The following is a 16110-nucleotide window of genomic DNA, read 5'->3' on the forward strand; positions in this document are numbered from 1 at the left end:
AACCACAGCCTCGGCTTCTCACGTGTACACCACCATGATGGCCGCACTCTGAACTGGCCGAAGATTGTTGGTCGACTTCCTCCGGTGCCGGGAATGGGTTGTTTAACCCTTCTTTTGGTCTGATGAAATTTGACTCCTAAAATCCTAATTCTAATCTTAGCTCTGATATCATGTAAGAATTAGGGAAAAAAATATTGAATATTTTCTTATATTTTATTGAAACAAAAGTAAGAATATATATACATGTAAACAGATTTATATATGGTAATTAACATAAATTACTCTAATAATTTTCTTCTTAATTAAACTTACATATTTAGAAATATAATCATACTATTATGTTAAAAAATATTTTATAGTATTCTAACACCTACAAAGAAGGACGGAATGCTTAATATTAAAGAAACTAGGATCCTTAACCGAGCTTAGCCAGAGCTCCTAAGCCTGATTTTAACTTTGTATCAAAGAGAATTTGGTTCTAGCAAAAATCTCCATTGCTTAGTTAAAAGAGACATGTTTACATAAATATTTCCATTGCTGAGACAACCATACTCTTTGCTAAGGCAATATCTCCCTTGAGTAACTAAAAGATCTCTATTGGATTCACTTGATCTTGACCAAAAGAGAGATTCATTACTCTTCCATGTCTATCAGTCACACCTTTGGTGATTAAAAGTGAAAGGAAATAAAGGGGATACTAGGCAAGCTAACCCTGGCCCCAAGGGTGAATAAGGCGCTCGTCCAATTACGAAGGTGCCTAAAAAGCTTACAGGTAACATGGCCCCAAAAAAAGTAATCTTAGATCCTTGAAGCCTACAAAATTACTTAATTCCCTCACACTGTGGTTTTCATTGTTTACCCAAGATAATTTTCATGAGGTTAATCCATAATCTTGAAATGACCTCAAAAAGGTGTAATATGGTAATTACTTTATTCGTATCATCAGGAAATTAAAGGTGAGAGATTTCCATCCTTTCTTGACCAACCCTATGACCCTCGAACATCTCTTCCTTGGACCTTGAAAGCATATAATCGCCTCAATCAACAACAATCATGAAGAGGAAGGAGACCCTCTTGAAGTCTCAAACTTTTTTGAAAAGAAAAGTAAATATGATGGCGCATAGCCATGATATGAATTTATTTATTGTTGGATTGTTTTAGTTTATTATCTAAGAGTCTTCTTAGAATTAGGAGTTTATTCTTTATTTTTTTTTAAAGTAGAATCAAGAATTTATTCTTATTAGTATATTTCCTATTTATGTAAGGAGTAATATTCTTAATTCTGCTATATTATTATTTTCTAGCTTAATTCTAGTTCTAAAAAGTTACTCAAAGATTATTTATTGATCATTCTAGTATTTAATAATACTTTTGAGGATTTCTCATAATTGCTTGTGTGACTTAATCAACTCTTATGTGTGATGCCTAAGAATCTTATATGTGATATTTAGGTTTTTCTCTACTTTCTTAGTAGGCAGATTAGTCCTAGTTTGTCGTACACTATTTTGGTGTCAGAGATAAAAGAATTTTACACCCAAATTGTTAAAATCCTACATGCAAACAGTTCCAAATCCTTTGAAAACAATTTGCTAGAAAAAGAACCAAAAAAAAAAAAAAAAAAAAAATCTAAAACAGCCATCAATGCTGTTCATCAACCACCTATTAAAGGTGGTTGATACCACCACCAGCAGCTCCAGAATGGCCAAATAGGCTGACCCCTGATGCCCTATCATGAAACTCAATTGGAAACTGCCATACTTTTTGGTGCAAGCCCCCATAACAGTTGCCTCTCTCTAATCTTTGTGCCATTGCGTCCTACACCGACATCTAAGGTAAGCACCTCCAATTGAGTCACCTGCCAAATGGTTGCAGCCGTCTAGTGACCGGAAACTGGTGCATGAAGTCCATTTGTGGCTAGCCACAAGTAAAACTTCTGCATTCTGTTTTGGTTTGACTTCTCAATAGTTTCTTGTCTCAACCAAACTTCTTTTAAGAGGAATTCAGCTTCAATGATGGTGACTAACATTGAATTAAGTGCTGAATTTGAGACACTTCAGGTTATCATTACTTCCAGATTGGAAGTAATGCAAAATTCTTTTCAAAGCAATCCTGGAAGAACTGAGACATTTATGCACAACCCAAGTAGGTCCTCTGATTCAAAATCTGCATGTTGCTCAAGCAGTCTATCCTGCTGAAGGACATGTTGAAGGTAATGGACGGATCACGATTTCTTTCTCAGCTGGCTTAGTTCAGTGGAAGAATACTTCATTAAGTATGACATTTGAGATGCACGAAGAGTGTGATTTGTCAAGTTAAAGTTGGTTGGACTTGCAAAAAGTATGGTGGTATACTATTGATGAAAATATAATGAGGAGAAAATCGAAACGTGGGATGCGATGAAAGTTATTCTTTATGAAAAGTATGTGCTTCCAAACTATTTTGACTGACTTCATGGCCATGGTTATACTTTAATTCCAGGCAACATATCAGTAACTTAGTACATGTAGAAGTTTGAAGAATTAAAAAATCAAAATTTATCACATCCCGAATTTATCAAGCTACCTTGGATATAGAAGCTTACCTAAAATATCCATCTAAGGAAAACTTGGAAGTTTGAAGAATTAAAAATTCAGAGTCAACTAGTCGAAGATTATAGTTAAGCAACATCTTGGTTCGAGGCAGGTTTAAGTATCGAGATCAGAGGAGACTCATTCGACAACCTCCTATGACCACATCTCAAATTTAGCAAGCTGCTTTGGATATAGAAGCTTACCTAAAATATCCATATTTGGAAACTTGAAAGCCCTCCTCTCCCCCCTTCCCTAAGGAACTGTAGAATAAATTATGATGTGCAGGTTATGAACAACATTTCCAATACAAGAGGTAAAGGAATGGTATTCTTCAAGTGTGGAAGCCAAACCATAGGGGTTGTCAATGCCCTCAGAAAAATAGCTTGCATATTGGGACGAAGGAAGAGGAAGAAGATAATGCAACGGATTAGGATGATGATGTTTTCCTTGACAATGATGACTTAGTCAAACATACCTTATGGAAGATGTTGCAGACTTAACTCAAGTATTCTACACATTTTCATTAACAAATTGAAGGACAAACTGAAGCTATCAACAGGAGCTTGGAAGACCTTATTCGATGTTGTGTGCGCGATCATGTTGCCAATTGAGATCTTGTTCTTCCTATTGATGAATTTGCTTACAATAGTTCAGTTAATCAAAGCACGAGAATCAGTCCTTTTGAATGCATTATAGGCATACAACAAGTGAACCTATTGATATGGTTCCCTTAGGACTGGATGCTTATCCTAGGATTGAGGCAAAAGACTTGGCTAAACATATACATGACATGCATGCAAAGGGTACATGATGAATTGCTTTCAGTACTAAGGGGTGTAAAGCTTCTGCTGATTTAAAAAGAAGACCTGGTGGCTTTAATAAAGAGATATGATTATGGTATGCCTCTAACCTGGACGGTCCCTTTAAGGATGTCTATAAGAAACTTCATTCCAAAAAACATGTACCGATGCAGGGAGCTCTAGGATACAGAACACCTTTATCATAAACCCACTATACTTAGCAAGCAAAAACTTAATTCTCTAAATTAAATGCTCCTTACTTGAATTACAATCAATAATGTGATTAAAACAATCTCTCTAAATTAAAAAAACGCCATATCTTACCCGATAAGTTTATTCAAGATTCCTCGGTTCTACGAGATGGTTGAAGCAACCTCTCGTGAAGACCATTCACTCAAAATTAGCAAAGCTAATTTAGAAATAACTAAATAATTTTGTTGATAAACTGAATTCTACTGTTTACAGTATAAGGTGAGACCTTTTTATAGGCTTTCACCGGATAAATTCTACTAAAAAACAAATACTAGAATTTAATTAAAATTCTATTCCAAATCTAGACCTATCTAAATCCCAAAACCTAAAATAATAATAAAATAATCCTAAGAATAAAATTGACAATAAAAATTGATTAAATATTAATAAAATATTTACTAGATAAGTCTCTTCATTTTTACCAATTTCCCATGTGTCTTTAATCTTCTTGGAGACTTCAAGTTGATGAAGAATCTTTCTTAAAAAATTTCCCATGAAAATCACATGCGAAAAAAAGAAACAGAGAGACTCCCCTTCGGCATCAAATTCCCTTGCCCGCATGCTTCACCTGCACAACTATCTGTGTATGTGGCTTGTTTATCCCGCATAAGCGCGTAATCTAAAAGTGCGACAAAGGTTCTCTTGCATGCCTAGCTTGTCTTCTCATGTGGGAAAGGATTCTATGGGTGTGAAGTCTCCTTCCCGCACATGCTGCTGCCCGCATATGTGGGCAAGCTGCCCAATATCGCGACCCCCTTCATTGGCTGCTGTCTTCTTTGGTTGAAAGGCCTTGTTCCTCTCTCGGGTTGAGCCAAAAGCTGGCCTTGCCTCTTGCCTTGTGTTTCTCCAAGCCTGTGTGTCTCTTCATGGGCCTTAAGTTTTCTTTGAACAAACTTACCCATTCTTTAGAATAATCCAAATTAGGAAAGTGGGTAGGGGAATAACTAGTTTTCTTTTTGAGATGATCCAGTTTAGGGAACCAAACGAATTTGGAACTGCTTGCATGTTTGGAACGAGACTTTTGAGACGATCCATTATAGGACGCACGCCGTGCAACAGGCGTCTGCGTCTGCGTGCTATGTGGCGTGTGTGCGCAGTGTCTTTGCATTTGTACGCTGGTGGCTCCTGTGATACATGTGTGCACGTTGTGTAGCTACAGACTTGCGGGTAATTGTCACTCTGGAATCTTGATTTCTACAGGATTCTTCCTTGGTGCAGGATTGTATCATTAGAACCAAATTTCGGCCACGTGGGATCACATCATATACTCCTACAAAATTCTCCATTAGATTAGCTGAAGTGCTTATGTTACCGATTCGTCAGGAGATATGAGTATAAGTAAGGTCTTCAATGTTGAGGATCTTACTTCCTATTAAGTGAATGACACTATTGTTTGTCATGATAGTATTCCTTTTCGCTTGTCATACACTCCAAATATTGTTGATTATCAAGAGGCAACAATAAGGAATGGTACTTATTACAAGTTCCAGTAAAACGGAAAGAACATCCTCAAATTGATTGCACTTAGATCACAAAAGTTGACCTCAAGATGCTCGACCTTGACATGCATGCAATATTCTATAATTTTAAAGACAGAGTTGAGTTTTCCCATTCGGAGAGAATTGATGGAAGATAGCCTTAATAGGATTTTATTTGTTGTTGGATTATTTTCAATTTATTATTTAAGAATCTTACTAGAGTCAAAAGTTTATTCTTATTAGTATATTTCTTATTTGCATTAGCATTAGTAATCTTAATTCTACTAGGTTACTATTTACCAGTTTAATTCTAGTTACAAAAAGTTAATTAAGATATTATTATAAATAGTTATGTAAGTTTGCTTATTGATCATTTCAGTATTCAATAATATTTTTGAGAATTTCTCATAATTGATTGTGTGACTCCATTAACTTTTAAATATGATGCTTAAGAATGTTAGGTGTGATATTTAGGTTTTTTTCTAATTTCTTAGCAGGCAAATTAATCCTAGTTTATCCTGCATTAAAATATATTCAAGGGCACTAAGGAGTGCAAGCCCGTAGCAAGTTGAAATGTGACTTAATAGAATGGCCATTTTTTAAGCATCAAAGTAATAAAGGTAGAGTTCATACTAATGCCTTTTTTCCATTAAGGTAAAACTCTTTCAAAATCCTTAATTGACCATTTTTTTGATAATCTCCCGACACGATTAAGAGAAAGCAATAGTAAAACCATATGGGTTAAAGCACTCTCTCAATTTCGACTTCTTCAAATGATATTTGATCCACTTGGCCCTTTCCACACTGATTGGAACAATCATGCCTCTCAAACAAGGACGGCTTAAACATTTCATCCTCATAAATCCTTATAGAAATCACTGATAGCTAACCTAATCATCTCTTATTCTCTCCATTTTTGCCCCTTCCAACTTTTACTCCATAAAAAGCTCTGCCTTTGTCTTACCATTGATTATTTAATGAAAACATTTGGAATTGGCATGACCTTCTTTGACCCACTCCATCTTGTTTTTCCGTCCCCAGCAAATCTCTTCTTTAACGAGCACTTATTTATATTTGTTCTTGAGGGAAGATATCCTAATATTGGTCCTTTTAATATTATTATCCACTGCCAACTTATCGAGAATGAAGAAAATCGGGCATAGCGTGCTTTTTACTTCTAATAAGACGGAAAAGGTCGTTATTCCAACTCTTTAACTTGCCTTAATGAAATGCAACTTCTTCATGAATTTTAAACGCTAACCCAATTCCACTAGGTTATACTCTGTCGACCAAATCCAAACACTCCCGAAAGATCATGATGCATCTGTATGTTCTCAAATTGAAACGGAGTGGAACCTTACTCCAATAAGCTAGACTCCTGTAGATATCCTCCAAAAAGAATATAAACAGAAAAATAAAGGATAAAAACCAACCAAACTCAAGAATAGTCAGACAATCTATCTATAAAGTCGATAAAACATAATATTTAATATATTAAAAAAAAAACATAATATTAAAACAACCATGCACTCCCAAAGAGGTGCTTGAAAACACACTTATTTCATAAGAAGGAGAAAGGAGAGAAAATATCCATATAAATTGTAGCCCTTTCTTCTAATCACATCACCTGCAAACCATAGAAAAGGACTCCATGCAGTAAATGCATAAATTCTGTTTCCCACTAACACCATAGACAGTATAGAAATGAAGTCCTCCATATGAAGAGGAGTGGCCTAAGAATTGTCAAAGTGTTGAATAAGGGGCCCATAATCTCCAAGCCATGTCATAATGCATAAAAAGGGTGATCATGTGCGCTCATTTAGGGGCTTAATTTGTTATCCAGATTGTTTCCCCCTCTACAACGAAGCTTATCCCCCATAATCTCACCGGTTGACCATGAGCCTTATTATTTTGATTCAGTTGGTTCAAACCATCACTTAGTTTCACCCCAAGCTTCATCTTCTCGTTTTCTCTTAGAAGGCTATAGGAGAAAACGGATTCTTGATAGTTATATGCCATCAAGTGATGCACGTCCGAATGCCCTTAAAGAAAACAGCAGTGAATTGGTTCTAGTTTTCTAACTATCTTGCTTTAGGATGTACACTAGATAAACAAGTTAAAATATGTTTTTATTTCATTTTGTTTTTTAGTTTTAAAGGAGAGTGCCCTTCCATGATAACAAGTTGAACATTGACTAATCCGATAAGGTCATCACATCACTTGAAGAGCCAGTGATCTTTAGATCGTTGTAATCAACCTGACTATGCCCGCATAGGCTACTGGCAAGTGAATCCAGTGACTCCAAATTAGTGTCCTAAAGGTGAGATCACTTGGCATTTCCATTTCTTGAGTGTAGTCTTGGTCATTGCTTCTCTATGCAAATTGTTAAAGCCATTCACATTCTAATATTTGTTCTGAGAGATCTTATGGCCATCATTCCTTGCTCTCGTTGTCTTCCTGTCTTCTTTGAACAATCATCAGACCCTTTGAAATTCCCTATGCTTATTCTATCTGCACATTTCCTTTTAGTGCTCACAGAAAACAACTTCTCCCTTCCTTTCTTCCTTCATTGGTCTTCAATAGACTCAGCGAGGCTGAAAGCTTGCTCTTCCAAACGAGCAAAAGAAATTAACCAACAATCTGCTACTTCCTTCCTTCTATTCTTTGTGCAGAATCACTTTCTTGGCTTCTTTATTGGCCAAAGCTCATGGTGTTTTAGAGATGTCTCTTTGACCATGTTATCAAGGGATTGGGTGCTACTTTATATTGAGTTTTTTTGCTTGTTTTTCTTCTCCGTTTATTTTTATATGTTTCTTGAGGATGTCTGATTCTCTTCACTTGTACTATTTTTTTTCTCTCTATAGATAACAATTATTTTTTCATTAAAAAACATCTAAGACATTCTATTTTTCTGATCCTGCTTTGTTGGTTATTCCTGTGTATCAAAAGTCCCATCTATTGATGAATTTGCCCTATGCTATTGATTTTCAGCCAGAATAATTGAAGTAAGTAGTTTTATTGAAAAAACTGTTTTCATATTTCAGATGATCTTTAAGTTTGTCACTTAGTGTCATTTAGAAGTGAAATACTTAGCTTTTTCATCTGCATTACTCTCATGTTTGTGGAGGTGTTGTTTTCTGTTTCTTCTCCTTCATATTGATGTATACTTGTAAATCTTTTATATATGGGTGGTATCCCCTTTTGATACCTTGTTATATACCTATTCACACTTTTTTTTTTAAACTATTGATATATACTTGTTGTAGTTGTGATTTTTAAGTTCTTGATATGTATACAGGCAGCAGGTTGTTTTCTTGATCAATTTGGCATCTCTTGCTAAGCAGCAGTCATTTGGTAGAGCTGGATTAATGTGCCTTGCAGAATGCATTACCTCATCTGCATGTGGAGTTGGAACTCACAGTGAAGATGAAACAAAAGGGCCCAGTGATGTTTTTCCTGATAAGTCCCAAGTTGAGTCCCCTGCAGAAACTGGTGCACACGATAATAAAACAAACTTATTGGATGTTTTGAGATTTATCGTTGAGAGCAGCAAACAGCATTTCAATCCTAATTACCGTCTTCAAGGTCTGCAATCACTACTCTTGTTTGAGTTGGTTGTTTTATCATATTATTGTGGATCATTTGGTGTAACATAACTAAGGAAATACCTATTTTCATACCTTTCTTATGGCATTGCCAGTCTGCCAGAAATTATTGGAGGCAGCTTCTTCGGTAGTGCATGTTTGTGATGTACCTCTTGAAGTACTGTTGCACTTCCTTTCAGCATTTCCACAGGAATTTACAGATTACAATGGTGAGCACAAGATACACACTGGCAGAGACATCTATATTCATTTGTGTTTTGCATTTGTCACTTATGTCTTGTGTGCAATCTCTCTTACTCTCTCTTCCCGTTTTCTCCACGATTCTAGGTCCCTTATGTGTAAGCCTAAGAGAATGGTTTTCAGGGTGTACGAGGAGACACAGTAGTGATAGTTGTGATGATAAAATGTGTATTTTGAGGGGTCTGCATGACTTTCCAAAAAGGTTTATCAATCGTCATTATATGGTTGAGACTTTTGATGACGAAGACTTACAGGCATGGGAATTTCAAACAAGAAGATGGGCACGGGTGCTTTTTCCTTATATAAAGGAGGAACAACATCTGGATCCTATTTTCATGGTTGGTATTATTGTTCTATTCCAATTGGTTCTTATCTGTCAAATGCATCTTATTTTGTTCTAGATCTGAACCAGTGAAGGGATTTGTTTGATGAACATCTAGTGTTATGCTCCTAGGCGGTACTTAATAACCATACAGACAAATTCTTCTAGTCTTATCTTTTATCTTAAGTTTTATTTCAAATTTAATTGTGGAAATTTGATTGAGACTATCTGTTTTATTTGGCTGTTTCCTAGTTTCTTCTTTTCAGTTATATGAGGGAGTTGTTGCTAATCTATGTTCTATGTTCATCTTGTCGGGCTTTCTATTCTTTAGGAGCAGTTACAAGCAGTTGTCTTTTTCTAGTTAGCCATAAAGGCTGTTCTGGAATGAATAAAATATGCAGAAGATAATTGCAGAAAGTTTTCAAGTACTTTTTTCTTACTTAAAGAAATGGTTAGATTCTATCTAAGTCCACAAAAATTATTCAAAATAGGCAAGAAGGGTAGATGATGTAGGAAGTATTTTGCTTCTTTAGTTTATGGCTTAACTGTTAATAGACCCACAACAAGAACTGAGTAAGGACCATAACAGCTTGGTTTCAGAGCAGATGGTTATGGGCAATCTGCAATAATTCCAGCCACAATTTGATATTTTCCTCGAATTGATAGGGGATGCGTTTTTCATCTCGGATGGTGCAAGAGCAGGCTGCATTTGCTGTCCAACAGCTGGTATTGAAAGGATGCATGGAAGTTTGCCGTGCAGCTTCTCTCCACTGTTTGACGAGGAGGCAGTGGTGAAACGGGAAAAGGAATTACGAAAGGGGAACGATTTGAAAGGAGAGACCACAGGGCTGAGAATCATGGTGCTAAACTTTTTGCTCCCAAAAATTCCAAATTGAAAATTTCATGATAGATGGTACAGTGGAACCATTGGATGTGTAACTGGCATGCAGCCCTTCTTTCTGTCACCAGAATATATCTGAAAATGAGAAACTTGGGTTGGCTTCTTTCCATTTGGGTGGAGAAGAACAAGTATGGTTTTTAAAGTTAGAAAAGGACCCAGGAACTGCTATTTGAACAACTGCTTAGGAGCTTAAGCAGGGAGAATTGATGAAGTTAAGACAACATGATTTGTCGGATGAATATGAAAAGGCAATTTGAATAATTGGCAGAAAGAACAAGTTCTCTCAATCTATATCAAGAGTTTGACCTTTTTCTAAATTAGCTTCAAGATTATATTGCAGTTGAAGCTGGGAGAACTAGTAAATTTAAGACAACATGATTTCTTGGAGTATGAAAAGGCAGTTTGAATAATTTGCAGCAAGAGCAAGTTCTCTCAATCTAGATCAAGAGGTTGACATTTTACTAAGTTGGCTTCAAGATTATATCGCAGTGGAAGCTGGGAGATTTGGTAAAATCAAGGCAACATGATTTGTTAGAAGAGGATGAAAAGGCAGTTGAATAATTGGCAGAAAGAGAAAGTTCTCTCAATCTAGATCAAGAGGTTGACATTTTTATCAGTTGGCTTCAAGATTATATTGCAATTGAAGTGGAATTACATCAATCAACGGATTTGACAACAGCCATGAGTCTGGCTAGAGTTTATGAATCCCAGAGTGATACTTATAGGTACAAGTCTTCTACCACTTGAAGAGAGGGTCTTGGTCCTTTTTCTTACCTGTAGGCGGTTAAACACCTTAGCCAGCTTTACCTTGAAGAATGACAGCTAAATGGTCCTTGCTTTAATTTTAATAAAGAATTTCCTGCTGGGTTACTGCTATGAGAAGCTTTCTGCTATAGGTTTTTGAAAAGCGAGTGGAGATCTTTAATTGCTACCTTATTTCTAGTTTAAGAGCATTATTAACCTATTTTTCTCATGGAAGAATATGTGAGTATGGTGAAGTTATTTACCATATAAAGTATAAAAATAGATATGGAATGGTCTCTTTGCTACCTTAGGTGTTTTCATTCCTATCCATCTTCAAGGAAGAGGGAGGAGCAATGAGAGGAATGCTTTGTCGAGAGGAGCTTCTTTTTGCTGGTTTTTAGATTGTCGATGGAACCTAATGCAATGTTATTCCAGCAGTATTTCTGGCCATCATTTATTAAAAAAACATTTCCAGCCACCATGGTTCGTTTGAGGCTAGGGTGGTGTTTTATCTTCATTGTGGGTAAAAGCTAATTGTTACTTTGTGGGATCCTTTTCTCTACCTTACATATATACTATGCTGATATACTGATTTTATGTTTTCATTATTTTTCTAAATTTGTTTGTTACTTTGTGGGATCTTTTTCTCTACCTTACATATGATTGTGCTGATATTTATCCTTCCCTCCTGTATTTTTCTCTTTCTAATAAATATTTCCTTCTTATAGAAATGTTTCTTGACTATCTAGATGTTGGAAAACAAAAGTATACTCTTAGAAATCATTATTTGCATGTACTATTTATATTATGTCTGATCTTTTGTAGTCTGATTATCTTTGATTTCATGTGCAGTTTATTAAACATCATGGTCTAAATATCTGCAAAGAAAACGGTCATTTGGAGAGATTACCTGTGAAATTTTTGATCCTATTGATGAGTTTGGTTCTGGAGATCCAAATAATTCTGGAGGCAACTGCAGAATTTGGCGTCAAAAATAAAAACAAATCAGATATTTGCTTTGCTGGGACAATGACGCATTCCTTTATTTGCCAGAAGTTTGCAAATGTTCTATTTTCTATCTTGGTACTCATACACATCGTACAAGTGAAAATATTCGCATTACTGTTCTTCTAACTTTTTGCTTTTTCTGAACTCTTTTTCTTTCATTTTTTTGGGGAGGGGGTGTGCAGGAGGAGCTGGTCTCTTTTGCCAATTTGTCTTCCTCTATCTTCCACTTAACTCTTGCAGTGGAAGACACAACTTTACCTAATTCTATTATAGGAAAACTTGGTGGTCCTAGTCAACGTCGATTGTCGACATCTACAACAACCGCTGTATTGCAAGCTGTATGATTCTTTTTCTTTCTAATACATTTTTGTTTCTAAATTTAATATCTTGATCTCTTATTTTGGAAATAGTTGGACTGTTTACAAGCTTCTTTAGTATAGAATGGTGTTATCTGCATCTTTGTGGGCAAGAGTTCATGTATTTGTCAGGGATTTCCTTTTATATGTTGGCTAAAAGTTCATGTTTATCTCAGGGGGATCCTTTGTATAGTTTGCGAGTTATTATTCTTTTATATTGAATATTTTCCAAGTATGTTTGTTTTTTTTCTTTTGTTTTTAATGAAGATACATCTTTTCAGAAATGCTTATTTTATAAAAAATAAGATTATCTAAAAACTGCTAGCACATCATTAAAGGAGATATGTCTAAAGTGAGAGGGGAGTTTTCTGTTTCCTCTTATTACAGATTTTTATGTAATCGGGATAAAAACTGCAGTTCTGATTTCCCAGCTTTGCAAATTTGGAAAACAAAGGTTCCTCCGCGTTTAGCTTTTTTTTTCATTTGGGAGTCATCTCTTGAGAAGATTTTAACCATTGACAAACTCCGAAAAAGGGGACAGATTTTGGTTAATGGGTGCTATGGCTGTCTACAAGCAGAGGAGACGTATAATCATGTATTGTCGTGGTGTCCTATGACTTACAGTTTATGGTGTATGGTGTATGGACTCTTGGGGATTGAATGGTTGATGGTTGGGTTGGTTAATAAGGGAAATTGGGCTTGGGATGGTTTGTATGTAAACGGCAACATTGCTAATCTAATTCCTTTGACTGTTTTTTGAATCATATGGAAAGAAAGGAATACTAGAGCCTTTAAGGATGTTGAGAGTAATAGTACAAAATAAAGGATAGGTGAATTTCCTATTTTGGACTTATTTCGTTAGGTCATGATATTATTATTGATGAGAATTTTGGAAATATCATAAATACGTTAACACTATTGTAAAATTTTTATAAATGAGAGATACCCCTTTCTTGGTACCATGTTAATATATACTTCACTTTTTATTAAAACAAAAAAGAGATATGTCTAAAGTGTTTGAAGAATTTTATCTTAATGTGAGTATATATAAGAGTATGATACTGAACTTTCATTACCTTAGTGCTAAAAAAGGACAAGTTTATTAAGGCTCTGAGTATCATCCAATTAGTTTAGTGACAAGTGCATACAAGATTATCATCAAAGTTTGCTCTCAAAGGCTTAGTGAATTCTTGCTGAGTGCTTTGTTGGAGGTAGAAAAATCCTAGATGGAGCCATAGTCATGAATGAGGTGGTGGAATTTACTTGAAGAAAACAAGAAAAGGGGTTGGTTCTCAAATTAGACTTTGAAAAAGCATATGATAGAGTGAACTGGATGTTCCTCGATAGAGTAATGGAGCGTAAAGAATTTGGAGAAAGGTGGAGAAGATGGATTTTAGGATGTCTTTCATTTGTTTCCTTTGCAGTAGTGAATGGAAAGCTACAGGATTTGTTCACATCCTAAAGAGGGTTAAGACAATGAGATCCGATCTCACCATTTTTGTTTATCTTGGTGGTTGATGTGTTAAGTAGGATACTGAATAGGGCAACTGAAAGGGGGATTGTGAAAGGCATTAAAGTAGGAAAGGATAGTGTTGAAGTCTCTCATTTACAATTAGCTGATGGCACAATCTTATTTTTCGAGCACGACAATAGGTCCACTAACTCTTATCTAGTTGTTTGAAAAGATTTCAGAACTGAAAATTAACTTGGCTAAGAGTGACATTAGTGGAATCAACATTGAGTATGAAGTGATTGACCAACTTTTTAAGTCAATAGGATGCACCGAGCTACCATGGCCAATTTCCCGTTTAGGGGTTCTTTCAGGTGGCAATCCGAGGAGTGGACCTTTTGGGAAAGGGTGCTAAATAAGGTAGGGAAGCATTTGGAGAGTTGGTAGGGGGGGGGCTTTTTTCGCTATATGGAAGGGTCACCTTTATCCATGCTTGTCTTACAAGCGAACCTGTTTATTTTCTTTCCTTCTTTAGGATTTCTATAAGGCGAGATACTAGACAGACACATGAAGAAATTCCTATGGGTAGGTGAAGGAGAAGAGAGTAGTGATCAACTGGTGAGATGAGAGATTTACTGTCAATCCTAGAATTAAGGGGGTGTGGGGGTTGGGAATTTAAGATCAAAGAATGCATCCTTATTGGCATGATTTTGACGGTTTATGTGTGAACCAAACTCTTTGCAGTAGGGGGCGATAAGCAGTATCTATGGGAGTGAACGAGAGGGATGGGATGCCTTAGCATGAAGATCTGTGACTCACTGACGTCCTTGGAAGTCCATTTGATATGAGCAAATGGGGAAGGGGACAATTCACAGAAATCAATCTTAAAGAATTCATTTTTTATCTATTCAAGAGTCCTTTTAGGACTAGAAATTGCGGAAACATAGATATTGGAGTCGGATTAGCTTTCTAGAGTCCAAGAAGATTTTCTACTTCAAGAAATTAATTAATTTAAAAGTAAAATCATAAAAGAGGAAAGAAACCCAAAGGAGGAAGAATTCCTATTCCTAGCTGAATCCGTATCATTAATTTTCTCATTGATAATGTTGGATTTCTACTACATTTGGGATGCCTTTTAAATGATCTTCAATTCTATTTCTACAGCAATAATTAACTAAATATTGAAGACCAAAATCAAGTCCAAGACTACATGAGGAATTCGGCCACAACACCACCATTCTTCAAGAGATAGGACTTTTTATTTTATTATGTTTATGCTTTTCTTTAAATTATTATTTTAATAGTTTTCTAAATAAAAATGTAATTAGAATTAATTTAAAATTTAGTTTTTTAATTTAAGTAGAAGTAGTAAGGCTTATGTCTATATAAAGGCCTTATTTCTTACGTTGTAAAAACATCAAAGTTTGACATCAATAAATTAAGTTTTGGGGTTGATTAGCCGCTTGCTAAATTGCTATTTAGGGAGGTTTCTTCAACTTTCTTGTTGAGTGGGGAATTGGTATCTGCTTCTTGTGGCGTTTTTATCAATTTCTTTCTTGAGTTGATTTGAACTTATCAAGATTTTTTCTCGTTGTGTTTTAATCAATTCATTTATCCCAATTACTTTAGTTTGCATTTACAAGTTTAGTTTAGGTTAAGTAGGGAGGATTTGTTTTGGGGATTAAGTTTTTGAGCTAAATTGCATATTGGAGTTTTTGATCACATTAATTGATTATGGGTTCTGCATCATTTAGTATTAGAGCTTAGGTTTTAAATAGATCTTACTATTTTGCATATTTTATTCTTGCATACTTATCCTTCATAATAAAAAAAAATACTTTGCATCCACCATTTTATTCATACCCATCATACAATCAAAAATGAAAACAAAAAAATAGCATATTCATAGTATCTTTTCTTATACTATAAAATTCTTTCTTTTTCATTGAGTTTTGTGTTAGTGTATCACTAAGTAACTAATTGCATCATAATTACTTAGCATCGTACAGAAACACAACATTTTCATCCGTGTGTTTAAATTTTATCGCATCAGAATTGTGTCACAATTTTCTTTCCTAAAGATTCTTCGAAGTGTCCTAAACAAAGTTTGATTAACTTGATTCAAGAGAATTCAATTCTAGTATTCAACTTGAGGGAAGAAGATTGAGAGTGAGTGAAACACAAGAGTGAAATACATGAGAGAGTGTTATTTTCTAACATTTCTTGCAGAATTCTAAGAAAGCGGAGTGGGTTAAGCCACTACATGAGAATATACCGATTCGAGAACGAATCGTTTTGAAGAAGGGGGAAATGATACGAGTAAAATGGGGGCAACTCACGGGAATCAAGCTTAAAGAATCTAATTATTGTTTTTTAAGAGTCCT

General features: G+C 35.4%; 1 protein-coding gene across 9 annotated transcripts in view; it reads left to right on the forward strand.

Moving 5' to 3' along the window:
• Window positions 1-16110, forward strand: part of LOC110810851 (tRNA/rRNA methyltransferase (SpoU) family protein) — a 95232-nt gene that overhangs the window by 24181 nt on the left and 54941 nt on the right. For all 9 annotated transcript variants that reach the window (XR_015818517.1, XR_015818518.1, XR_015818516.1 and 6 more), the window contains 5 exons: window positions 8399-8685; window positions 8801-8914; window positions 9033-9283; window positions 11765-11995; window positions 12103-12258. Coding sequence is in view for 6 of the 9 variants with exons in the window: in XM_088218088.1 (XP_088074214.1) it covers window positions 8399-8685; window positions 8801-8914; window positions 9033-9283; window positions 11765-11995; window positions 12103-12258 (1039 nt within the window). In the remaining 3 variants the exon portion in view is untranslated. The remainder of the gene's footprint in view (window positions 1-8398; window positions 8686-8800; window positions 8915-9032; window positions 9284-11764; window positions 11996-12102; window positions 12259-16110) is intronic.

Source organism: Carica papaya, chromosome 4 (assembly GCF_054855325.1).
Source record: "Carica papaya isolate Zhongbai chromosome 4, ASM5485532v1, whole genome shotgun sequence".
In the NCBI taxonomy this organism is placed as follows: Eukaryota; Viridiplantae; Streptophyta; class Magnoliopsida; order Brassicales; family Caricaceae; genus Carica; species Carica papaya.